Below are 26,932 nucleotides of genomic sequence, written 5' to 3' on the forward strand. Positions count from 1 at the left end.
CAATCCACTCCAATACTCTTGCCTGGAGCATCTCCTGGACAGAGGAGCCTGGCGGGCTACAGTCTGTAGGATTGCAGAGAGTCAGACACGACTGAGCGACTAACACTACGCTATGTCTTTTTATTTCTAGAACACCTTTATATATTAGGGAGATTAACTTTTTCTATAATAGAGTTGTGAATATTTTGTCCGGTGAATTCTTTGTTTTTGATCTTACAGTATTTGGGCCATGAAATTTTAAAAAACTGTGTGTAAGGGAATATATCAAGTATTTTATTGATTCTAGATTTTGAGTCATATGAATGCTTTCCCCACTACCCCCATGGGTATATATACGGAAATCTACACGTTTTCTTCTATAACTTGTACAGTTTCCAATTTTGTTGTGTTTAATTAAGTGATCCATGTGGAGTTTATCTTGGTGTGCAGTATAAGCTACAGATACAAGTTTATCTTTTCCCAAATGATACAGAATTGTCTCAGCAACACTTATTTGAATCCATTTTTCATTATTTTGAAGCATATAATACATTTATTCTTGGATTGGTGCCTAGACTTTATATCATGTTCCCCTGGTGTCTGTCTATTTATGCACCAGTTCTACATCCTTTTAAGTATGAAGGCTTTACAGTGTTTTACATGTCTAGTAAGACTGGCCCCTCCTCATTGCTCTTCTTTTCAAGGTTTCCCTGGCAGTTCTTGTTTATTTTTTCACAGGAGCGTAAGCATCCATTTTGCTAACTAAAAAACAAAAATCTTGTTGAAATTTTTATTGACATTATATTAAATTTACGAATTCACTTAAGGTGTGTCTTTCATTGGCTTGAGTCCACTTTTGTGTCTTTGGGGAGTATTAGAAAATTTTTCTCATATATTTTTACATATTTCTTCTTAACTTCATTCCTACGAGTTTTGTAACTATGGTTGCTATTAAATGGGATGTGAATATTCTCTGCTATGGTACCTTCTAACTGGCTAACTGGTTCTTCCCTGTTTCCATGAAGCTTACTGACTTGTGCAAACTGCCTTTATGTCCTGCTATCTTACTGAATCATCTTTTGGTTTGCAGCAGCTTTTCCATTTCATTTTCTAGACACATCATCAGATTATCTACAACTCTCATACATTTAATTGCTTTCTTTGTAACAAGGCTGCGGCAAATACCTTTAAAACCATGTTTGATGTTATAGTAGTTGTGGATAGCCTCGTTTTGTTTTAGACATTAGTATGAATGCTACTGGTGTTTTCCCATGAAAATAGTAAGATAAGCAAGAGATGAGCAAGATAAGCAGCAGTTGGTAAGCACGAGACCTTGTGATGCTAAGAAAATAGTCTTTTACTTCTCGTTTGAAAGTTACTTTTACTAGGAATACATCTTGAATTTTCTCAAATATTTTTCCAGCACTTTGGTGATAATTGCAAGATCTTTTCTTCATATATATAATAACATTTTAAAACATATTAATATATTTCCTAACATTGAACCCTATTTATATTCCTAAAGCAGTTGACCCTTGGTCATGACATTCCATGCTGTTTGATTCCATTTGGTAATGTTTTACTTAGGCTATTTGCATTGATATTCATAAATGAAATCAGTGTGTTGTTTTCCCTTTTGTACAATCTTCATCAAATTCTGGTTCCAATGTTACATTTATTTCTTTAAAGAATTTTTGAAGTTTGTCCTTCTGTGGTTTTGAATAGAATTGAGGTTATAAGTCTTTTACTCAAAAACATAGAGAACAAACCAGTGAGGATAGGGAAGCTGGTAGAGACAAGATAGTGGTAGGAGATCAAGAGCTACTATGTATAAAATAAATAAGCTACAAGGATACACTGTACAGCATACGGAATATAGCCAATATAATCACTTTAAATGGAATATAATCTGTGAAAATATTGAGTCACAATGTTGTGCACTTGAATCTCATATAATATTGTAAATTAACTATTATTCAATTAAAAATAAAATACAGGTGCTTAAAGAATCCCATTTTAACCCATCTTGGATACTTTTAGGAAGTCTTTTAAAAAATATTCTATCTGGGATTTTAATTGTTTTCAGAGGGATGACTGGTCTAAATAAGCGATTACTTCTTTTTCCTGAGGAAAAACTCCCACCTGCCTTTACCATATTCTACTGCTTCTAATCTTTCACGAGTGTTCAGTTATCATCTTTAAGAAGTCTCTGAATACCCCCAACCCCGGGGTTATGCTAAGCTGCCTCTTTTCTGGGTTTCTTCTGGACATTGTTCCTTCTTGCAAAGCTACATTATATTGAAGTAATCTATTAGTGGTATCATTATTTTCTGTGAGCCAAACGTTTCTTGCAGATGAGGGTCCTGTATGGGCTTCAACTTTTTCACTTCCAGGGTCTAGTGTTAAACACAGTGGCTGATATACAGTAGGAGTCTCAGTAAATATTTGATAAACTGATCTTTAATCAGATTCTCCCAACACTCCCATACACACTCACCACACATAACCTGCTTATTCTTCAGTTCCTATCTTTGTAAACAGCTCCTCAATTCATTCATGAGCTCATAGCGAAACTCTAGGACTCATTCTTGGCAAGTTGTAACCACTCCAATCCAGCTTGTAGTCAATCACCAAGTTCTATCAATTCTGACCTTAAAATATTTCAAATGAACCCACTCCTCTCCCTTCCTGTGGCCACTACTCTGGTTCAACTTCCCATCATTTCTTGCCTGCATCTCTTAATTGTTCTTTTCTCTATCTTACTCCCTACTCTGTTCCTTCTGTAATCCATTCTTCATTATAAAATCAAAGTAATTCTTTAGAAGCACAGCTGTGATCATGTCACTTGCGCAAAATCTATCCATAGCCTCCTATTCTTTGGGGATAAAGTTTAGACTCCTTCACATGTCCCACAAACCCTGCCTGGTCTGCAGCATTTGCACCTTTCTAGCCTCAACTTGTGCCCCAGCCTACTTATTATGACCTCTTTGGTTTCTTCCAACTTCCTAAGCTCTTTCCCTCTTCTAAATCTTTGAATTCTCTTTTCCATTTGCTGGAAGGCCCACTCCCTACACCTCCTCCCCACTTTTCATCTGGCTATATCCATCTTCCAGGTCACAGAGAACTTTTCCTTACTCTCCCTGTATGACTGAGGTCTTCTATTGAAAGTCATATTATCCTCCACACTTTTCCTCTATGTAACTCATTACTATTGTCATTATTTAGGCATTCAGGTGATTTTTTAACATTCATTTCTCACACTAGGCTATAATTCCCATAGACACAATGAACATGTTGACCTTATTTTCAGTTGTATCTTCAGCATCTATTATAACAAACAGCAAAGTAATAGGATTAAATAAGTATTTGTTGAATGAACAGATGAAGGAAGGAAGGAAGGGGGGAAAACCTATTAATTACTGAACTCTGAGTTAAGAAGCCTGAAGGAACAAATGCTCTATTTTCCCTCCAGGGGGAGACATACTCCTACTAGAAGTAGCACAGGCCTGAAGACGGCTCAAAAGTATGAGATTAACCATAAGTTGTTTCGCAACCCCCTAAAACTGATTCAGAGAGTCCAGTCATTTCCTTGCTAGTTGGATTCTCCAGATCAGTATGAACCACCCACTGAAACCAAGCAAGTGGGCACTTCCTCTGTTAACTTCCTTCCCCTGAAGGATTTTAAAAATTCTCCTGCTGGAGTTTGTCTACTCCTGTCTTGGTTTGCTAGGAAATCTACCTGCGCACAATCTTGAAAAATCTTCTCCCTGGAGGAGGAAATGATAACCCACTCCAGTATTCTTGCCTGGGAAATCCTATGGACAGAGGAACCTGGCGGGTTACAGTTCATGGAGTCACTAAGAGTCGGACACAAATGAGTGACTAAACACAGCACCTTTGTAATTTGAATATTATCATTAAAATTGTGACTTGTATTTTTACTTTAGCATTTTTTCAAAATCCCTCAGGCAGTCTTTCTTTATAAAGTCTCAAAATTAGCAAAATCATTCCGATACTGGAAAATATTGGTAATCTGTAGGTTCAAAAAAATAATAAAATATTGACGAAAAGCTGATTTAAAAAACAGTGATTCATAAATTTCCCTAAGCCTTGGAGAAATTTAAAAGGAAAAAGGAGAAACAAAGTTTGAATACTGAGAGCACGTCTGCCTTTGAGCAATCCTGAAAGAAGCCTTGTTTAATCCTGATGACATGTCTTGGGGAACTACCCCTGCTGCACATTAATGCTGTTCTTTTCCTCCCTGAACTACTTTCTCTAGGACAAGGTTTGTAAAAAGTTTCATGAGGTTTACATTATACCTCCCCAAACTTTTTTTTTCTATTTCGAAAATCTTTCAACTTTCCTTGTAAATGCACCACTGACTTCTTTCTCAAGGTCAGGGACCAGTACATAGAGGCATTCTGCTACCCCAGGCTTTGATAAATTGGTTCACTTAGTTCAATTCTGTTTGCATTTATCCACTACCCCAAACCACTGCACGTTTGGGGCTGTGCTGTGGGGAGAGGTGAGTGCAGGAAGTCTAACTGCCTGCAGTAGAGGTGCTTACAGTGTAACTGTGGGAACCAGACATTTGGTAACCTCCTTGAACAAATACAAAGGTGAAATAGATAAGGACCAATATTTATATAGTTTACAAAACCACTTTTCACGAATATGACCTAAGTTTTATAAAATTAACTGTTGGGGTAGGTGTTGTTACCCTCATCCTATTGTTCAATCATCAATAAGTTGAGGCTTAGGTGTGTAACTTGCTTAGACAAATAAGGTAAATAGAGCTACTATTAGAACTGGAACCCTGGTCCCTATGGTATTTTCGTGGATATTTCATTATTTCTAAATTAAGGAATACACTACAAGTGATAACCCCTAAAATTAAAGAAATTCAAAATAGAGAAAAATGCACTATTATACTAATGAAAGACAGCTATTTTTCCCAACTAGTCTGACCTTTGGATCTTACTTTTTCACTCTACATTGTTAATTTTGACAGATCCCCTCTCTTTCTTTTACTCTTAGGGTCTCTCAAACTTCCTTTTGGTTCTTTCCTTTGGTGATATGAAAAAGCTTCTTTGGAAGGAATCTCTTCTTACTTAACTCACCTTTCTCTAGGAAGCGTGTCAGGAAAACTTTTGTCTCAATATTTGCGAAACAGCCCCTGAAAAAGGATGAGGCCTTTTTAGACAAAAGAGTTATTGATGCGTTCTGGCCAGAAGCCAGAAAACTGTTGTGAAAGGCTTCATGTTACCACTTAGAGAAGTGGCAGGGCAGAATTCCTCTCCTCCAAGAATTGCCACTCTAGAGGACTGCACTCAGAAGGAAAGGGTTTGGAGCCAGCTGGTGAAAAAAAAGGAGTTTTTCACTCCAAAAATAAACTGCACAAAAAGCTCATGGCTGTTAAGTTGATGCAGTGCTCAAGGAGCAAGACATCAAGATCTGCAAGCTTAATGGCATCTATCCATGGAGACTGGATGCTGATACATGCTGAACGGTGATAGCAGCAATCACTACAAGCAAAACATCATTATCAAATTTCAAGTTCAAGTTTATGCCAAGGTCTGAAAATAGGATCACTGGTTGTACTGTCAGTCAACATCATCTAATGAAGAGTTCTTCAAAACAGAACTAGAACTAGCAAAGGTGAGAAGAAAAAATAAAAGTCTTATGAGAGATACAAAATATTTTTTTAAAAAAACTCAGGGAATCACTTGTCATCAAAGCATGAAGATCAGAAATAACAAACTGAAATTTATAGAGATAGAGTTGGGATATTGAATGCAAGATTCATGGGATATTATCCAAACGCCAGTTTAATTTTTTAATTTTTAAAATTAATTTTTATTAAAGTTAGTTGATTTACAATGTTGCATTAGTTTCTGCTGTACACCAAAGTGAATCAGCTATACATATACATATACCAGTCTAATTTTTTTACTTTTGCTATCTTTTAAAAAGATTTATTTGGAGGGGATAATTTTCTCATGCCCCTAAATGAAAAATTGAGCAGATTCTCTGACTTTTTGGCTTATTCTTTAATAATGTACAGTGTTTTAAGTAATGGCCACTTTAAGTTAAAAAAAGAGAGAGAAAGAGAGAGTCGATTTAGTAATTAGAATGTTTCTAGTCCAAGATGGCAATCAAATCTTTCAGTCTTCATTCTAAGATGCTAGTGTAAGCCCTCTTCCCCCCTCTCCCATGTAAGTCTTGCCTTCAGCTTTCTCCTCAACTTGCCTCCTTCTCCACTGCTGCTGCTGCTGCTGCTAAGTCGCTTCAGTCGTGTCTGACTCTGTGCGACCCCATAGACGTTCTCCACTAGCTAACTGCTATTTGATCTGCTGTGTGAAAGTGGAAGGAGGCAGGACAGCTAAGGGGATAGGGAAGTTCTGTTTTGACAGGATTGGTCTATACAACTGGGTCTGACAGATGGGTGTTTTTGTGCTTTTAGAGGTTCTTTGGAGATTCCCATCATTAGAGACCTCTTCCTTGAGTGCCTTTGGTCTAGACAGACATAAGTGTTTGCCTACAACAACCTCTGTAGATTCTAGGATTCCTGTGTTCATCTCTAGCTTCTGCTCACTGGGTACCTCTACACCTCTAGTCAAGTCTTTTGAATGGGCCAGCAGGCCTAATGCTGACTGTCCTCTGCGTGGCCCACATCAGGTCCAGGACAACATGTGCACATTTGTCATCCCTACCTAATCTGGGAGTGCTGGTGAATCCCAGGGCAGTCACCTCTAGTTTATGGCCACTGCCTTCTTTAATTTATATACAAGAGTCAGTGCAATTCTCTGTGTTTTACAACTAGGAAAAACAATTCCCAAACTCTTGGGTTCCACAGAGCGCCTCTTTAGGCTTGAGAAGATGTAGCACCAGCACTACCTCATTCTGGGTGCAATAGGAGCAGGATTTGAACAAAACAAACACAAGAAACCTCTCCACAGACCCTCTTTCTCTATGCTGTCTTGATCTTACCACGAAGTAGAACTGTCCTTCAACATCAACTTTGTACATAAAATTTTAGTTGAAATATGGTGATCTTTAATTGCCACTGACTATTCTCAATCCTTGATAATAAGGAAATGTGTCTTTGTATCTCTGTCCTCCCTGCATTGCTGAGCTCAGAGCCTGGAACAAAGTAGGTGCCCGATAAATGTTTGCTGAATATATGAATGAAAGGGTCTGAAACCCACCTTTGATTTTGCAGTGGATTCTCAGAGACTCTATAACATAGAGTCTTTTGTACATGTATTTCATACATCTATAAAATAATACATATGGATAGGCTATTTTTCACTCCCTTGAATACTAAGCATCCCTAATTTATATGATGCTTGGTGTTTCCCAGAATCTGTATACTTTAGCATTTAGCAACCAAGAAATTTTAATGAATGAGATAATGACCAGAGGAAATTTTCATCTTTTTTTAAGGAAGAAATGGATACATAAATGAGATTGTTCAGGTTTTTAGAAAACTTATGGGGTGTCAAGTCAAACCTCAGAAAAGATTTCTCCTAAAGCTGTGGGTACTATGGATATTGTTTGAGTGGTTTATTTCAAAACCCTAAAGCTGGACAAAACAACAAAGAAACATAAAAAATAGATTTAAAATACCTAGCAAAAACGTTAATGTGTCCTGGCAGATGGGTACTGTCTTTCTTGTAAGATGCTTTTAGAGGTTCTTAAACATAGGTAATGCTATAAAGAGTTCATTATTCTATTCGACTTAGCTTTTTTGTATGCTTGATCATTTTCATAATACAAATAACATTTAAAAATGAAAGCTTGGAAACAGCAGACTTTATCCTGTTTTGGAAAGTAGGTAAAACTATTTTTAAAAAAAAGACAAAAATGGAACAGAAACTATATAGATTTTGCCATCTTATAATTAAGGTTTCACGGGTCAGATTAATACACACCTGCCAATGCAGGAGACATAAGAGACTCGGGTTTGATCTCTGGGTTGGGAAGATCCCCTGGAGCAGGGCATGGCAACACTCTCCTTCTCCAGTATTCTCTCCTGGAGAATCTCCATGGACAGAGGAGCCTGGTGGGCTACAGTCCATGTTAAGTTGCTTCAGTTCAGTTGAGTCGCTCAGTCATGTCTGACTCTTTGCGACCCCATGACCAAAGCAGCCTTTAGTCCCAGAGTCTGGAATTGGTGGCTTGCAAGTTGAATGTTCCCTCTAAAACTTTTCTTTAAAACAAATATTGCCAACATTTGCAATTCACATTTTTTAAATCTAGGTTTCATCTCCTTTTGAAAAACTTAACTGTCTCACCATAGCAGAGTGGTAGGAGGTGGGGGACACATTCCTGCCCAGAAAAATTATTTTTGAGTTTGGAACTCAGGAGCCTCGCTGAACCTTTCCAGTTCGCCATTTCCTCACCGATAAACAGAACTTTCTGGGCCCTACTTCACTCTCAAACTGGTAAAGTACTGTTTCTCTGAGCAAGCTTTGGGGAGTGGCTGAAGGGTAGATATAGCACTTAGTCTGCCTGTGTGGTCTGCTTCACTCTGTGCATGGACCACTACGTGCCGCTGGCTTTGAAATGTTTGTTTTGCACGGAAAATTCTTCACTCGGAGGTGTCAGCATCTCTGGTTGGGAAAGGTTAATGTTAAGCATGTACATCTTTTTTCAGCCCTCAACATTTGGACTAGTACTCCTCGAGTGCTTGTTTATCTTTAATATAGAGAGTGGACAATGCTCGCAGAAGCATAAATGCGTTCCAATATTTTATGAAAAATGCTGGAAGTCTCTTATTTGCCAAAGATACTTCTCACTAACAGCTTAGTCTCCAAACCAATAGAATCAGTGTCCCAAGTTTGGGAATAATCTGGAAAAGGGGTGTTCAGGTCCGATTATCAGATGGGGACAGTAGGACGCAGAGGAGGGTTCGGATGAACTTGTTGCAAGCCTGGTCCACGTAGGCACAACACCCGCCAGAGTCGGGCCAACAGCCAGCAGCCGATGAGCTCCTTGCCCACCACCGCCACAGACCGAGCCCCGCAGCTGCTGCCGAAAGCGCCACATTGCGCCTGCGCAAAAGCCTTTGCCGCGGCTAGAAAGTAAACTGATTAAACCCCGGTTAGACGGAAGCGGCTTCGCACGTCTACGCAGGCGCGTTCCGCCTTCGGACGGTGGTCGGTGCGCAGGCGCGCATCCCAGTCGTCCAACCTGTAAACAGAGCAGCCCGCGGGAGACAACTTCTGCTTCCGGGTCACGCCTTGACAGCCGCTTTCACCACCCAGGTCAGCTCCACGGTTCGGTGAGTGTCGCCCCGCGGCAGGAATATCTGCAGTCTGGTACCTAACCTCGGGCACCACGCCCAGTAGCACTTCCACTCCCCGCTCACGATCTGCCAGCCTTCGAGGCTGGGATCTCGTCCCGGGCTTTAAGGAGATCGGGGCGAGGATTGGTACGCCTTTGGGGCTCCCCGGGAGATTTCGTGACCCCCCATTTCAGTACCGGCCCCGCGAGACCTCCTGGGATTGCTGTGGTCTTTGCGGAGCCCGTGCGGAAAGTGACACCACACGTCTTCGCCCTCCGTCCCCTAGACTCGGCTAGACCTAGCTGCCGCGAGCCCCCTCAGCTGGTGCGGTGGGGCGGGGGCGCGCCTGGCCGGGTCGCGGGCGTCCCAGCCTGTGGGCGAAAGCCCGGCCTCCCTAGCACCAGAGCTGCTGAATGTCGCCTCTCCCCTCCTTTGCTTCTAGCTTCGCATTAAGAAAAACCCCTTGGTGTTTTCTTCGGATCCGAAGTGGAAGAAAATGGGAGAGAGGGAGCTTTCTGCTCCAGCAGAGGAAAGGGGCCACAGAGGGTCAAACCGTGGACAGGCTGCTGTCTGGCGATATGTCGAGTCTAGATTTCGTGATCCTTCCTGACAGTGAATGTTGTCAATGTGCCCCGAAGTTTCACTCTTCAGCAGGAGCTTTGAGGCAGCCGCAGAGGACTAGTGGTTGTATTCTCAGTTAGGATTTCTTAGCCTGGAGTCCAAGAAAGCTCCGAAAATGATTGCAAGGGTCTAGTCTTTTTTTTTTTTTTCAGATTATCTTGACCCAGAAATGGTTAACAGAACCACTTTGGGCTAAGCCTTCCACTTTGGATGCTCTTTTTGTTCTTGGAATCGCTGACTCAAATGTGTCTGTACCTTTTTCCCTTTTTCCTTGCAACAATGAAGTGTAAGATACAGACTCTTGTCTCTGAGGAGTTTCGTGGCTGTTGCAAAGATTAAAACGTATTCCAAGTCTAAACTATTTGGAAAATTTCAGAGGCATATAAATAAGTGTGTAAGCTTATTAAGAATAAATAAGCTTTGTTCTTAATAAAGTAGGGAGAATACCCTAATTTGAATCATTGATACCTATGAATTGATTTTTCAGTTCAGTTCAGTCGCTCAGTTGTGTCCGACTCTTTGTGACCCCATTGACTGTAGCAGGCCAGGCCTCCCTGTCCATCACCAACTCCCAGAGTTCACTCAGACTCACGTCCATCGAGTCAGTGATGCCATCCAGCCAGCTCATCCTCTGTCGTCCCCTTCTCCTCCTGCCCCCAATCCCTCCCAGCATCAGAGTCTTTTCCAGTGAGTCAACTCTTCACATGAGGTGGCCAAAGGTTGATTTTTAACTTCCATTAATTAATACTATATATATTTTAAACAGATAAATGGCTACCCAGTAGCAAAATGGAAGAGTTTATAGTATTACTACATAATGTATAAGGGGAGAGTCCATCACAGAAGTTACATCATTTGAAATGACCAAAATAATTTTAGTGTTTTTCCCTTAGTAATCATCATGTGCATAAGATGTCTAATTACTGTAAGTCTTAAATTTTTCTAGGGTCCTAAGTAATAAGCTTTACATTGATTCAACAAATATTGAGAACCTGCTGTGTGCCAGGCACTATTAAAAATAACACTGTATTTACTGGCAGGGAGCTTGTGGTTTGATAGGATCCTGGATTCCTAAATGGTTACACCTAGAGAGCATACCATGCTTTCTTTACAGTTTTTGATATACGCTTTTTCATAGAAATGCTCTGCCTTCTTTGCTGTAATCTTAAATGTTCCCCAACTGGTATATGGCTCTTAGAGAGCCAAAACTTTTTATTATAGTTGAATTTAAGTATTGTTTTGATTGTGTTGTGTTTAGTCACTCAATTGTGTCTGACTCTTTATGACCCCATGGACTGTAGCCCACCAGGTCCATGGAATTCTCTAGGCAAGAATACTGGAGTGGGTTGCCGCTCCCTTCTCCAGGGGATGTTCCAGACCTGCAAATTCTTTATTGTCTGAGCCAATATTGCTTTATTTTCTTCTTCCAACACAGAACTCAGGTCTACTTCTCAGTTGTCACAAATGGCCAATTATTAAATTTTTTAATTCATTTTTTCACTCTTAAATCTGCTTGTTTTCCTGCAACTGCAAACATATATCATTAGTCAGAACTTTTAAACTTTTTTCCTAATTTTATATAGATGACCCCAGAGTAATTATACTTTGGCATTCCTTCCTTATTTTAGAATTTCACCTCAAAAACTTCTCATTTTTTCTTTGCCATTTTAAACTATTTCACAGATGGCTTGTCATCATTAACATAAATGCATTTGTTCTGTTTCTTCTCACAGGTAATAATCACTCCTATACCCTTTAGTCAATCAACCAGTATTTATTAAATAGCTACTTTTTGTGAGACTCTGGCTGGCCTGAGATGGTCTAAAGAAGTAGAAGAGGAGAACCTTGCCTCCCAATTGATTACAGTTTAGATGGAAAAACAGTATGAACATAACTATACTGCAAGGTCAAATGTAACAAGTAACCTAAAGGGGGTGCTGATAATAAAGACCACATAGTTCAGAGGAGGAAAACAGATGTTTTGTGAAATCCTTGGCCTTTACAGGAATCCCTTTCCTGGCTTGGTCTTTTTTAAACCATAAGGAGCTCCATGGGGAGCTTGGAGCATTTGGGGAAGTCCTGTGCTAGATGAGGTCAGAGAGTAGAGCCGGGGTTCCCAGGGTCAGAATCCTTTAGTCCAGTTTACCCAGCTCCCTCAGCAACTATCATATTCTCCTTCTTGTGATTAGGAAAAATGGGATTAATGAGTCACTGACTCTTTGAAATCTGGTTTTACTAGTGGGAAGGCCTTGGAGAACCCCGTAACCCTAAGGACAGGTGTGCTCAGTGGTATTGTGTATGCCTAAAACATCTTTGTTTCAGGCAGTTTGGAGCATGTGAACGTACTCTGAGCCTTGATGAGTTCCAGTATGTGGTATATTATGCAGAGCATTCAGAGCAAATACTCTCTCTCAGAGCGCTTAATCCGAACAATCGCTGCCATTCGCTCCTTCCCACACGACAATGTAGAGGACCTCATCAGAGGGGTGAGTGTACTGGGCTGACGCAGGAGTCCTTGGGGAGGTGAGGTGGGAAAGTTCCTGGGGAATCCTAATGGATTACAGATTTGCAGCTCTGACTCAACACAAGATCATGGAGTTTTTACAGTTTTTACAATATTCTAAAGTGTATTAACCATTAACATATGTTTTGCTTCTCCCTCTTCTGCCTTTCACTTTGTGCAAATGATATTTTTCTTTGGGAATTATGTTCTAGATAACCCTAGTTTCATGCTCTTTGTGAAATCTCTCTCTGGGTATGGGCATATGGGATTCAGCAAGCTCAAACTCTTCTACACATGTTACGCTAAGGGAAGAAGGAGGAAAGCAAAGCATTAGTGGTTTTCAAACCCTTGTAGTTTATAATAATAATTACATGGAGGGATATCACTGGCCTTCTATCCTAACAACAGCTACCACTTACAGTTCTATAGAGATTATTAATCCCTAAAATGCATGGTAATTTTTGACTTAAGGAAACACTTTAACTGTCTGCTATCTAACCAGTACTATTCTGTACTTCTCTTAAATAGCTAGTATCCTGGAAGGGCGTTGATGCTTTTCTGTATATTATTCCTGTTGAAGAGAAGTTACAGGGTAATTGTTTTTTATCTCTAGAGAATGTATCCAGATGGCTACTTCTATACATTCTTTTGAACAGCTCTAGAATCCTGGTTACAGCCTAGAGCTCTGTAGCTACTTCAGAGTTGTGTGGCACAGCTGTGAGAAGAAAAGTCAGACAGCATTAGCTTGTTCTTAGCAAAAGTGGTATCAGAAGACTCAGCAGTAGAAACTTTCTCACATTCTAATTCCAGCTCTGCTGCTGAGTCATTCTGTGACTTTGGTCAGACCGTCGTATCTCCAGCTCCTTCATCAGATATGAAACAGAAGTACCAGTGGGGGCTAGGTGGCAGAGAATGCTGATACCAAGGGGCCACTTAGTTTATAAGTATATGCTATATACGTTTATAAACAAAGACATAACATTAAGATGACCTTACTGTTAGTGACGGTCATCTGTCAGATGGCAAGAAGAGCATGCCAGTTCTCCTGGCTTCTCTCTGAAAGATGCATTCCTGACTTTTTCAGAGCACGGTAGCCAGAGAAAGTCTATTGCTTTTCCAGCTTTCCTGCCTGGTGATAAGGTTCTACTGCTTTTACATGCAAGGTTATGTCCTTAGTGATGTCCATCCCCGTGGCCATCTTTCAGGCTAACTTGTGGAGAAACTCAATGACTTGATCTAAGGCATCGACAGTTCCTTTCATTCATCTTCAGTGCATTCAGTGTATTGGTCGCATTCAGTGTATTGGTTTGGATATTGGCATTGTAATTTCATTTAATTAATAGGAATAGGCACTGGGGCTGGCCGTATATTTACAATACAGTCAGAGCTAGAGCCCTTCCCCACCCCCACCCCAGACATTGATCTGAGTCTTGTCCTGCATGGTGAGCCAGAGCTGAGCACACCAGTTGAAGTTTCCTTCTGTCCCTAGGGAGCAGATGTGAACTGTACCCACGGCACACTGAAGCCCTTGCACTGTGCCTGCATGGTGTCCGATGCGGACTGTGTGGAGTTACTGCTGGAAAAGGGAGCTGAGGTAATGTTTTTTAACACTGTCACATCAGTGATTCACTAAAACTTGGGCTTCACACTTCCTTAAAATGTTTTGTCTCTTTTCCTATCTCTTCCCACCTTCTTGCTCCCACCTTCTAGGTAACTTTGGTGTGGCCAATATTCAAACAAAATGTAATGGTAAATCATCCAAAGTACTTCATTCCGTTGCCTTTCTTTCATACACTGACCATGGCTCTGGGAAGAGGTAATTTTTATCTCCCGTTAATCTCCCAGCCTTCCTTCTGGGATTGTTTATATTTCTATTTAATCCTCTTTTGATTGTTCAGTCCCCTCAACCCTGATTCAATCTAAACCACTTGAGACTTGCCACCAGCGTGCACTTCTCACATGCCTGTCACTGGAAAATAAGTCAGTGGGTCAGTCCCTTCCTCGGGATTGAGCTACTTGTGCTCTTTCTGCCCATTCATTTTTTTCTGTTTTACCATATCTTGTTACCGTCTTTCTAATGTATCTTAACATTAAAAAAAAAAAAAAAAAAACATAGATTAACTTTTATTGGCATTAGCAAGAAGCAGCGTAGTATAATGAATAAAAGAAGAGAGAGTCTGAACCCAGACTTCATGGATTTGAATTCCAGCTGTCATTTCCAGCTTTGTGATGTTGAACAGGTTACTTAACCTTTCTTTGCATCAGCTTCCCCATCTATAAAATAAGGATGATAAATGGTGTATTCTTCATAAGGTTGAAACTGTTTAGAACACTGGCATGTAGTAATTATTATACTAAACGAGTGCCTGTTAAATAAATAAAGTAGCAGTTTTGACAACTTTTGTGGCATCTTCAGGGTGCACAGGTTGAGGCAGTCATTTGATTAAAGATGCCATGAAGCAGGTGTGCAGGCCCCAGACATGCTGGTGGGTAAGCCTGCTCTAGGTCCCCACCTCCACACAACCATGCTGTTCTCTGCCTGTCATGAACTATCCTGTAACTTTTGTGAGTGACCCTGAAGTGAAAGGCAGTGATTAATAGCAATGATGAAAGTGAGACTATCCCCAGGGTGAGGGGGCAGTTTTTAGCTAAATAGAAGATTGAAGATTAAATATTTCAGGGGTGGGGTTTTTTAAGTGCATTTTATGGGGGAGAAAATTCACTATTTAAACCTAGGATTTAAATGAAATCTTTGTAGCCTCCAAATATTATAGGAGATGCTGAGTAGCAAGCCAGCAGCTTTTCAGCATCAGAGGATTTGTGCTCTTTCCTTGGCATGCTTTCCTCCAGATTCTCTCATGGCCCCACAAAATACGTTTGCAGGGGCCTGACTTGGATAAATAGTTCTGAGCTGCTCTGTGTGGTTAAAAAACACAGCAGAGCTACATGGACAGAAACTTGACTTCATTATTTTTCAGTCTGGTTGCCATTAGCCACAGGATACAGAGTGAGTCAGGATAAGTAGAATAATCCAGAACCTTTACTCTGGCCAGTATGTTCAAGCTGCCTTCCAATAAATGTCTTTCAGAGTAGTTACAAGTACTTAGACTTCTTCTGTTTCTTCTCCCTTACTGTGTGGTAGAGGTCCTAGGGAACAATAAATAAGAATGTGGCAGCAAAATCCTAGATGATACAGGCCAGTTAACCAGTGGACATAATAAAGAGTGTTGGTTGTCTGGGGACTATTGTTTTCCTACTTGCCCCTCAGCTCCATCCTGAGCACAACTCCCTGGGAATTGCTTGTTGACCTGCATGTTCAGAAAATTACATAGCAAAGACAGTGGCTAGGCACATGCAAGCCTCTTTGCCCGCCCATCGTCCATACACTGTAATATAGTCACTCCCTCTTCACAGGTGAATGCCCTGGATGGTTACAACCGAACAGCCCTCCACTATGCAGCTGAGAAAGATGAGGCTTGTGTGGAGGTCCTGTTGGAGTATGGTGCAAACCCCAATGCACTGGATGGTAACCGAGACACCCCACTTCACTGGGCAGCCTTTAAGAACAATGCTGAGTGTGTGCGGGCCCTCCTAGAGAGCGGGGCCTCTGTCAACGCCCTGGATTACAACAATGACACCCCGCTTAGCTGGGCTGCCATGAAGGGAAATCTTGAGAGCGTCAGCATCCTTCTTGATTATGGTGCAGAGGTCAGAGTCATCAACTTAAAAGGCCAGACGCCCATCTCCCGCCTGGTGGCTCTGCTAGTCAGGGGACTTGGGACAGAGAAAGAGGACTCTTGCTTTGAGCTCCTCCACAGAGCTGTTGGACACTTTGAATTAAGGAAAAATGGCACCATGCCACGAGAAGTGGCCAAAGACCAGCAGTTGTGTGAAAAGCTGACTGTTCTATGCTCAGCCCCAGGGACTCTAAAAACACTTTCTCGCTATGCTGTGCGCCGGAGCCTGGGACTCCAGTATCTGCCAGATGCCGTCAAGGGCCTGCCTCTGCCAGCTTCTCTGAAGGAATACCTGTTACTCATAGAATAGCCTGGAGGAGACGTCAGGCCGGCAACTCTGCGTAAGGTTTTGCCCTGTAGCACCATCTGTCTTGGAAAACAGGAAAAGCAGTTGTTCCTGTTGTGTGGTTTATATTTCAAGGCAACATGTCACAACAGTAACCTTCACATCACCTCCCCTCCCCAAACCAAGCAAACAAACAAAAAAATGTCCCTCACTTTTGTTTCTGTTTCTTGCTTACTGGGCCTTTTATATTGCACCCTGCAAAGGAAGAGGTCTCCCCAACCCTCATTAGGGAAAGAAATCAACAGTGAGACTGAATTTCTCTGGGCAGATGAAGAGTACTTTTAGCATGTGCGTTTGGTTTGCCTTTGGGAACATGATTAACTTTCGGAAGAATCCCTCTAGAAACATTTTAATTGATCTGTGAAGAAGTTTAAGAAAATTCCAGCTAACAGCTGCAGCCCAAAGATGAAGATACTACCGCCTCAGATGGTGCACAGGTTCAGAACTGGGCCAGATGTCCCTAGAATTATCCCTGGGCATTCAAAAGGGACTGGCCCCTTCTTACCACTAAAGGGAAGGGCAGTTTTTGCTCCTTTTCCATGAGTGTGCCCAAGGCTTACAGTAGTTCAGCAATGTTATTTTAGAAAGATTATCTTGCTGCTGTCCATATAGTAGGAGATAGGAGGTTCTAAGCAGTCCTAAGAACTTTTCTTCGAATGCAGTTCTTTCTCTTCCTGACAGCCAGTGGGCTTGGCCGGCTCTTGCTGCGCCCACCATAGAGGGAGGTGTCTGCTCTAGCAGGGGAGGACGTGGGCTGGGCTGCCTTTTCTCATGCGTCTTTCATTCACTCTGCTAAGAGTTTGGAGTTTGTTTTCAGTTGTTTTGGAAACTTTGCTTTTTACTGATCTACACAAAAAGACATTGGTGGTGTAGGTGGAGTTAGGGAGTGGGGGAAGAGCACTCTTAAGAGCTTCCTCTGAGATGACCCACCTTCCCAAAAGAGATCTTTTTTTGTGAACAATACTTAGTCTAGGTACTCTTCATGTTCCTAAGCTAGATCAAGTTGTTGATTCTAGATGACCTTATGCAAATGTGAAAGACTTTTTTTTTTTTAACTGATTGGGAACTATAAATAAAAATGAACAGAATCTGCTGACACAGCTAATTTGAAAAAGTATGTCTGCTTTTGTCCTTTTGTTATTGGTGTTTTTTGCTCATGTACGGAAAAAAAAGGAAATAAAAAGGTCTAAAAGCAAGTTTGGAAATTTCGACTGTTCCTACTTTTCGTTACATCATTGTCCCGAGTCCCAGTGTCATCTCTGAGGCTGTCACACCACCTGCATAGGCTGTTTTGAAGAATCAGTGATAATGGTGCTTGATATTTATTAATTTCTCTTCCCCTTAAAGAACTGTACAGAGAACATTTGGCTGCTTTAATTAATGTTGGACTCTGACAAGACTTCTCGGTCATTTTTTAGAACTGTTTCTAGGGGGTAGCAGTTATATACTTTGGATAGCCAGCAAAACTGAAGTACTAGACAGTCCTTTACCCACTCCAGTGTTCTTGCCTGGAGAATCCCAGGGACAGGGGAGCCTGGTGGGCTGCCGTCTATGGGGTCGCATAGAGTCGGACACGACTAAAGCGACTTAGCAGCAGCAGTAGCAGACAGTCCTTTCCTCTGTTCCTTGGAAAACCCCAAACCTCCTTCCTGCTTCAGCAAGCAAGTGAGGAAGCTGTGTTAGTGGGAGAGATATGTATGCTTGTGCCAAGAGCCAGGATCTGATTCTTGGACTCTAATCTCAAGCCTCTCATTGACAGGGCAGCATCCCATCAGTTCAGGGCACAGTATGCAGATGCAATTACAGCTGTATTACATGGGTGCTTACTAATGAGGAAGTGTGGGAACAGAAAACAAACTGAGCTGACCAAGAACTCATGGTTTTCCAAAGCAGCATTTCAACCAACCCACCAAACTAGGTCCAGAATTGAATGTCTCTGTTTTCCAGGCATGTCACCCCACCGAGATGGAGTCTGGCTTTCATCCAGAAAGGAGCACAGGGGGAAAAGTTGAGAAGGAAGAACCCTGGGTTGTCGGAGTAGAGATTAGGGAATGGCTGGAAAAAAAGCAAAGCTGGGTAATGGGTGTATGACCAAGAGGTAGAACATAACTTTATGCTTAGGGAAGATGGGAGTGTCCTTGGCTACAGAGGATGAGGGAGGGACTGCTTGTGGGATGAGGGTGAGGATGGTGTCCTGTGTTCTGGGACCCTGCGTACAGAGTCAAGAGAACCCAAGAATCGAAGTACACGGAGTTAGCACATGGGCTGCCTTTTCCCGGGTGTCCGTCTGGGCAGAGTCCATTGCTTGGGGCTGACAAGAATGCACTTGTGAAGATGGTAAGAGGAGAAGCCAAAGCACAGTGACCAGTTGGCATTTATTAGTGTAGTTATGGTGTGTCACTGTCATAATAGTAGTAGAGGAACCATGACTCTATTATCACAAATAAATAAAGCTTATTTTTAGGAAAATTCTAACCGAGTAACTGAAATCGAGCAGTGGTACTAGAGGAGTCCAGCCTTGTGTGACACAGGAAGCTGGGGTAGAAGTCAGGAGAAATTCTACATACAGGGAGCTTCCACTTACGGCCCCTGCCCCAGCTCCCTGGCTAGAGCTGACCATGGCTGCAGTTACAGAATAAAAGGAAACCTAATGGAAAATGCACTGAAACACGTGAGAATACACGGACTTGGATCTGTTGGGGTGAGCTGACCATAGCAGACAATCCATTCTTCTCTTTGCAAAGAGGCCTAGACGTTAGCTTCTCCGGACCGCTTCCGAGAGATGTGCTCCAGGTGGGCGTGCTCTGAGGTATCCAAGTCAATCTCGTACTTGGCGAGGATCTTGAGGATGGGCCTCAGCTTCAGCCACCACTGCTCCTTGGGGATGCGGTGCCTACAGAGGAACGAGGTAGATGATGATTTAATCTTCAGCACCCCAATCAACTTCTATCTGAGGCTATGGGAAGAAGTGGAGCAGCAGAGGCTGAATTTGGGACCTAAGCACCAGATCTGAAATAGGTATGACTACAGATGTTAATCCTAAGGAAAAAGGACTGAAGACGTGAACAGCCTGGGAAGAGCAGATCTCAGCAACTGCTGGGGAGGGAACCACCCCAGGAGGCAGATGTACTCACTCAAAATCCGTCTGTTCCTTCAACTCAGTCACTGGTTGGAAGACCAGGGCCCTCTTACGCATCCCCAGAACACAGCCCGAGTCTGGGGAATTGGCAAAGATCCGCCCTGCAACAGGGATAGTCAGTCAGCTTCTATGCTGGGAACCGGCCTCTAGGAAAGCGGCTCACCCTCTTACCCCACCTACCATTACGGTAACTCTCTTTGATTTTCCCTGACATCCAGTTCATAGCCTTTGCACCCATCTTAGTGGCAAAATTCCTGTCAAATGGAGTTGGGCTCCCACCCTGGAAAAAGAGTGATAAAAGTTCAAGGGGCAGGACTCTAATGAAGTGGCAAAGACATGCTAATACACAGAGAAAAATGAAAGGATGGGTCTCAGGTTTATAACCAGAAACAGGAATCCAGAAGTCTTAACTATGAAAGGAAATCCTGAAACCGGGCAGGGCACCAGGGCGAGCTGGGCTGGCAGGTCTGGCGGTTTATCAGCTCTAGGAGTAATTAGTACGAGGGGATGCTTGGTCTCCCAGTTGCCTCTTCTAGCTCCCTGGCTGCATGACCCTGTTCATTTACTCCTAATCTTTCTGGCCTCTCGGTCAGCTCCCTGCCCTTCACTAGCCTAGCAGCTTTTGTCACTCACCATTAATGAACAAGTGTTCCTTGTGACCTAATCTGGGTGCCTTGGTAGCACCTCAGAATAATATAAAACATGATGCAGTTTCTCTGAACAAAGCAAAAGTAAGTGGGAAAATGGGAAGGAAGGAAAAACAGAAAAGAGGTCTTCATACTTTATCCAATAGTACCCCATTCCTTCAGGAGCTGATAAGCCCATTCAAACTGAGATAATGTGAATTCATCTGTGGGTACAGAAAGGTCAAAGGTCAATACTTATGCAGCATCAGCGGGGAAGGTTTGGAATGGGGCAGGTCTCAGACCACTAGCAGCATCTGTGAGTGAGTCTTGGATGCAGATTACTTTCCCCTGGAAACCCTAGTGAGTGGAGACAGAGCCCAACTCTGGCAAGGTGCCCACACTCATCTCACAGGGTGCCCACGAAGGCAGCATGGTGTGTGGGGAAAGCACTGAGCCAGCTCATTTTGGCCTCACTCAAGCCTGATTAGCAGCTCTGGGAAAATTACTTCTCTCTGAGCCTCATTTCCTTCATTGAAGCAGTGGTTCTCAACTGGAGATGACCTGGCCCCCCAGGGGACATTTGGTAATATCTGGAGACTTTTTTCAGTCACACAAGTGGGGAGGGTGTGCTACCAGTGAGGGCTCATCTAGTGAGTAGAGTCTGGGGTGTTGCTAAGCCATCCTACGACCCACACAACCACCACAAAAAAGTTTCCAGCTCAAAATGGCAAGAGTGCCAAGGTGGAGAAACTCTGCCCTAAATAAAGAGGCTGAACCACAGAATCTCTCAGGCCATTTCCAAGGTAAAGACTTGTGATTCTGTGACTGCGGAGCCTGCAGGCCTGTGCTGTGGCGGCCCCAACAGCCACCAGCAGGTGGGAGGCCACTGGGAGGCTCTGGCTGCTGGGTGGGGGTTTTCTGTGGCCTCTGGTGACAGCATGGTGTGTCTGCCCCACCTGCTGCATGTGGCCCAGCACGTTCTTCCTGCTGTCGAAGATGCCCTTCCCCTCCTCAGAGTACAAGTTGAAGATGAAGTCAGTGGTGTAGTTCTCATTGCACTTCTCGTTCCTGCAGAAGAGACGGCAGCCTGTGCCCGGCGCTGGCCCTCTCCCTCCCCCTGCCTTCTCCAAGCTCTGTGGGCTTTGTCCCTCCCAGTTCCATCTCCTCCCGGGGTCCGGGCTCTCCCACACTGTATTCACAGACTCCACGGGGTGCGCCAGCCAGGGCTGCGGTCTGGCCAGGGCCGAAGCCTGACTGCTGCTCCTCCGCACTCAGGAGCAGGCCAGGGACGAGGCTACTCCTCACTCAGGAGCAGGCCAGGGACGAGGTACCTTAACACCAGGCCCCTCTTCACAGTCGTTTTCATCTTCTGCACCAGATGCTCCACATTCACCTGAAAATGAAATGGAAAATCCTAAACCCGGCTGAGCAGGCCTCTACAGGAGGGAGAGGCACACGAGGAGGGCGGGCTGCTGACAGCTCAGGGCTGGCCTGCACCTAATCCCTTTAAGAAGGTCACGACAGACAGACAAGCGAAGACCCAGCTGAGCTGGGCAGAGCAGGCAGAGGGAAAGCTGGAGAGAGTGTGGGAACTGTCAATCTGAAGCTCCTTTCCATCCCTTCCCAATCTCCCTTTCTAGGGGTTTCAGTTCTTCCACCCTGAGAGAGCCAGCCCTGCCCTCGGTGTCGGTCTCTAAATGGGTGGCGTTCGTGGACAGCAGTGACTCACTGCGGAGAAAACACCCCCATCTAGGCTTTGAGTCAGGGGTGAAGGAGGGAGAGGGTCACCCTCCACTGATGGCTGGGCCCTTGGAGTAGTGAGTTCCCGCAACCTGCCAACCTCCTCTGTGTGGTTCGAGTGAACGAAGATCTTAGAAATGAGGATCATAAGGGAATCCCCTCAAAAATGGAGTTAGTGGTCCGTTTGGTAGCAAGGAAAATCTGAAGTAGGGGGGATGTGACTTTTTCAATCAGTTAAACCGCCTACTCAAAGTTTAGAAAAGTTTTATAACCTCACTGAACCTTGCTCATCTGTAATATGGAGATAACCCCTCCCGTGCATGGCTGTTGTGAAAATAAAATGCAAAAAGGCACATAAAGGGCTTAGCTGCAGCCACCCTTCAAATGAATGCTCCAACAGGAGGGGCACCACATACAGAATGTCACACCACAGCACGCCTGCCTGGCGCTCTTCCGAGGACTCCACAGACCATCAGCTCTGTCCTTGCCTTAAGCTCTCACAGCTTAGGTCGCCACGGGGACATGGGGACCAATGGGGCAAGGGAGAGCCTCCTAACAAGCTCTGGGTAGCCGTCTACCTGCAGGTCTCGAATGGTGAAGGGGTCCTCAAAAATATACGCAGCATCAGCCCCAGCTGCCAGGCCTGCCATGGTGGCCAGGTAGCCACAGTAGCCGCCCATCGTTTCAATGATAAACACACGGCGCTTGGTGCCTGCCGCTGACTGCTTGATGCGGTCACACGTCTGCAGAGACAACACGTCAGAGAAAGACAGGGTCAGGGATGTGACTCTTGTCACTTCTCTGGGCCCCACCATCACCCGACTCTGGAGCTATGTCCCCCTAGGCCAGCAGGGCCCCAGAGCCCCCTCCAGTTCTCGCCAACAAGGATGGCAGGCACATCTGGCAAGTGCAGTGTGGACCTCCTCCCCCAGAAGGAAGCTATTCCTACCCTTCCTGTGCTTGGACTAGGGGAACTATGATCTAGGGCCTCAGAAATGAAAAATCACTTGGAGTGCGGAGTACAGATGCATCTCCAGGCTAGAGGACTCACAGCGAGGAGGATGGACACAACGTGTTAAGTGCGTGTGGGCAAACTCAGAGCTTGAGAAGTATTCTTCTCACACCGTCACTTGGCTGGTACAAATCAAGTGCTCACTTCCTAGCCCAGACTCGGTCCAGGGACTGGAGCCCCAAGCCAGGGGCTGGGAAGCCGCGGGGACCCTCACCATGCAGATGGTGTTGAGGGCAGTGTCAGCCCCCACGCTGAAGTCCGAGCCGGGCACATTGTTGGAGACCGTGGCAGGGATGACCACGAAGGGGATGCAGAGCTCATCATACTGCTTCCTGCCTTCCATCAGCTCCAGGCCCCCCGTGTAAGCCTGAAAAGACAAAGCCACGGGGGCAGGAATGAGGGGGAGAAGGCGGGAACGGGGGCAGGAGGAGAGGAAGAAATGGCAGGGATGCTCACCTCAAAGCCCCCGATAATGACAAGGCCCTGAATATTAAACTTCGTGATGTTGGCACTGATCTGTTCAAAGCTCTTCTTGGGTAGAGTCCTAGTTGATTGGGGTGAGGGGAGGGGAATAGAATTTGGGGAAGAGACAGCAAAATCAAGGGAGAGAAAAGCGAGCGTTAGAAGGCACTGTGTTTATAATTTCTTAACTTGCGCCCCCTTCATACCCCACTCTCACCCTGTCCAAGGACACATGCTGGGGCTCTGAGTCGCCAGAGCTGCTAATGGATGTCTGCATGGACACGTCTGCCCTCTGAGGACCCAGACGACAGCACTGGTCTCAGCGGACCCCAACCAAATGAACGGATGCCCACGTGCAAGGGCTGCCTTTAGGGTGACTAGGTGGAGGTAATCCTGGTATGCCACTCACCTTTTAGTCCCAAGTTTAGAACCACCTTGGCCAGTCCAGCCCCCGACGTAGCTCCATCCAGCTTCCTCGATCTGCGGCGGGAGGTCACACAGGTCTGCATCATGGTCTGCCACCACTGCCCGAGCCCTGAGCCCATCCCCTTGGCAGAGCTGTGCCAGGCACCGGCTTCTCCCACCTCACTGAACGTCCTCCACCCTTACAGCTCACTCACAAATCTTACACCGGGCCCTGTGCTGAACTCTGGGATAGAGAATTATATCAGACACGTTGTTTGCAAAGGGCTCATTTCAGTGCCTCCTGCCTCTTCCCACTGCCCTAAAATTAAATACAGTAGCTCCCCCTTTATCTGTGATCCCACTTTCCAAGCTCTCAGTTACCCATCATCAACCTTGGCCCAAAAATCCTAAGTGGAAAATTCCAGAAATAAACAATTCCTAAGTTTTAAATGGTGTGTTCTGAGTGGCGTGATGAAATTTTGCACCATTCTGCTTCATCCCACCCAAGACGTGACTCATCCCTTTGTCCAGTGGGCCCACACTGTGTACACGACCTGCCTGTTAGTACAGGGAAAACATGTAGTACACAGCTGACCCCTGAGCACACGGGGGTGTGGGTGCCCACACTCCAAAGTCAAAAATGCACATGTAAATTTACAGCCGGCTCTCATGCACTGCTCTGAATCCATGGGTTCAACCAACCCTGGATCATATAGTACCACAGTGCTTGCTATTGAAAAGTTCTGGGGAGTTGCCTAGGGGTCCAGTTAGGACTTAGCGCCTTCACTGTCATGGGCCCAGATTCAATCCCTGGATGGGGAACTAAGATCATGGGAAGATGTGTGGCACAGCCAAATTAAAAAAAGAAAAATTCTGCATTTAAGTGGGCTCACGCAGTTGAAACCCAAGTTGTTCAAGATCAACTATACATAGGGTTTGGTGCTCTCACAATTTCAGGTATCCACTGGGGATGTGTCCCCCGCAGAAAACGGGGGACCCCTGTATCTACTTCTGCTTGAACCCCAAGAAAAAGGTTGTGAGGGACGGGGGAACACAGGGGAACAGACAGGCCAGCTGCTGCCCGTCTCCTCTGCACGGCTGCTCCCGGCCCTGCAGCCAGCGCCCCCCTACCTGACCCTTGGCCAGGCCCTCGAAGCCATCGTGCACCACCAGCATTCGGTTGCCCTGGATGAGGCCGATTCTCACAGTGGAGCGAACGGCTGCGTTCATGCCTGCGGCCGGCGCTCCCACGTTCATCACGGCCACCGTGTGGGAGCCACTCTGCGGAAGGAAGTGGAGAGGGAGGGGGACAGGTCAGTGAGGGGAGCTGGCCTCCGAGTCCCTCACGGTCCTGAGGGCACATCCCTCCCCCAGGGAATGCCAGCACAGTCTGCCCCTCCCCCACAGCAGGGAAGCAGAAGTCTTCACCACAGATCAATAAAGCTGCGATTCCTGATCCCAGACATCACTGCACAATGAACACGAGACCCTCCAGAGCAGTGTTGCTCAAAGTAGGATCCTTGGACCACCTGTTGTATCAGATCCACCCAGGGAGCTTATTAAACCTGCATATTCCTGGCCCCACCCCTGATCTGATCTCCCTCGGAGGGAGGGAATATGCATGTTTAATAAGTAATCCAGATCATGCTAGTGTAGATAAAATATTAAGAACCACTACACCAATGGAAGAGATGGTTCAAATGCACTTAGATGCGATTACTCCAGATTTGCCCAGAGAAATAACACATGAGCTTCTTTTCCCTTCCTTGCATGCTATCTTGTCAGCCCTGAAGTGGATGTGGGTCTTGGGTTCAAGACATCCAGGGCACACTAAGAACACAGACTTGTATCTGGGGTGAGAGAAAATTAACTTAGTGGTGTCCGAGTCTCAGCACTGAAGACACAGGCAGGCAAAGAAGTTAGCAAGGCTGAAGGCTGAGTGGACTGAGGGGCGCGCTTCATAATGGGAGGATGAGGGAGAAAGAGGGCCAAGGGGAGACAGCAGCTTGCCAGTACCTTAGACTTTGGGGGTCTGACGTGAGCCAGAAGCTTGTATACCTCCCAGTTGTTCATGAAGCTCCTAAAAAAGGAGAGAGAGAGACAGCGGCGTTTTCAGGCCATTCCCCAAGGCCCGCAGCCAAGGGGATCTGGTCTGAAGTTCTGTTCCCAGCATGAACTTCCACAGGGCAAGCTTCCAAGGACATGAGTGGAGCCTGAGCAGGGATTGGGGGCGGGGGCGGGTGGGTATAAACCAGCTTGAAGTTCCACAGGGCAAGCCTCCAAGGACAGAAGCGGAGCCTGAGCAAGGATTGGTGGGGCGTGGGAGCAGGTGGGTATAAAGAGGCCATAAACTTACCAAACACCCCTGAGCACCACCCTCACCTTGCCTAGAGACCCTCATGATCTAGCTGGGTCCACATACAGCAATAACAAACTGTGAAAAGCTAAGGCCAGGGAAAGAATCCTGGGAGTGAACCAAGCCCCCTGGCCATCTCACAATTAGTTCTCTTTGGGAAGAAACTGTTGTACAGACAATAAGAAGAGAAGAAAACAGAAGCTCCTATTTTGGGTCTGTGCTACATCGATTTCTGGCTTCATTCTGATGTCTGATTTCTGTGGCTAGTGAATTCCTGGTCATCTCCTCACCGGCCCCTCAGCTTCAAGGCCTCATCGAATCTCCTTTCATCCATGGCCCTGGTCACGTCCTTGGTCTGAGGGAGAAGGGCAACACTCAGGCCAGGGTTCCGCACACAGCTGGGTTCCTTCCCATCCCACACTGAGATTCTGCCCGGCTCTGGGCTGGTGACTGGACCCTGCCCATCCAGGACCCACACACCCCCGCCCCGACACACTTTCACAGAAGGAGAAACGTCAGTGTTTTTCCTTAATTTTCTGAGTAACGAGCAGCAGAAGAAAAGGGCTAAATCTAGGCTCTATTTACTAGAAGATGTGCAGGATGGCAGAGCACACACAAATAACACAGCATCTCCCTCCATTCTACACCCAGGGCTCCAGCCTCACGGTGGCCTCTAAGTTAATAAGAAAATTAAGACTGGTCATCTGCAGATGACCA

General features: G+C 44.9%; 2 protein-coding genes across 11 annotated transcripts in view; one reads left to right on the forward strand and one right to left on the reverse strand.

The window, feature by feature from the left end:
• Nucleotides 1-17,671, forward strand: part of ASB8 (ankyrin repeat and SOCS box containing 8) — a 31,267-nt gene extending 13,596 nt beyond the window's left edge. The window contains exons 1-5 of one of the 6 annotated variants that reach the window (XM_059886745.1): nt 9,207-9,265; nt 9,711-11,622; nt 12,212-12,375; nt 13,882-13,986; nt 15,807-17,671. In XM_059886745.1, coding sequence (XP_059742728.1) covers nt 12,247-12,375; nt 13,882-13,986; nt 15,807-16,439 — 867 coding nt within the window. In that variant the 5' untranslated portion in view covers nt 9,207-9,265; nt 9,711-11,622; nt 12,212-12,246 and the 3' untranslated portion in view covers nt 16,440-17,671. 6 annotated transcript variants of the gene reach the window in all.
• A 1,145-nt stretch (nt 17,672-18,816) lies between these two features.
• The window catches only part of PFKM (phosphofructokinase, muscle), a 43,361-nt gene continuing 35,245 nt past the window's right edge, over nt 18,817-26,932 (reverse strand). For 4 of the 5 annotated variants that reach the window (XM_010805037.2, XM_059886206.1, XM_024991492.2 and 1 more), the window contains 12 exons: nt 26,506-26,570; nt 25,876-25,939; nt 24,991-25,140; nt 23,864-23,934; nt 23,449-23,536; nt 23,207-23,359; nt 22,559-22,723; nt 21,572-21,633; nt 21,197-21,308; nt 19,795-19,894; nt 19,610-19,715; nt 18,832-19,368 (listed from right to left, as the gene is read on the reverse strand). In XM_010805037.2, the coding sequence (XP_010803339.1) occupies nt 19,224-19,368; nt 19,610-19,715; nt 19,795-19,894; nt 21,197-21,308; nt 21,572-21,633; nt 22,559-22,723; nt 23,207-23,359; nt 23,449-23,536; nt 23,864-23,934; nt 24,991-25,140; nt 25,876-25,939; nt 26,506-26,570 (1,281 nt within the window). In that variant the 3' untranslated portion in view covers nt 18,832-19,223. 5 annotated transcript variants of the gene reach the window in all.

The sequence above is a fragment of the Bos taurus genome, chromosome 5 (assembly GCF_002263795.3).
Source record: "Bos taurus isolate L1 Dominette 01449 registration number 42190680 breed Hereford chromosome 5, ARS-UCD2.0, whole genome shotgun sequence".
Taxonomy (NCBI): domain Eukaryota; kingdom Metazoa; phylum Chordata; class Mammalia; order Artiodactyla; family Bovidae; genus Bos; species Bos taurus.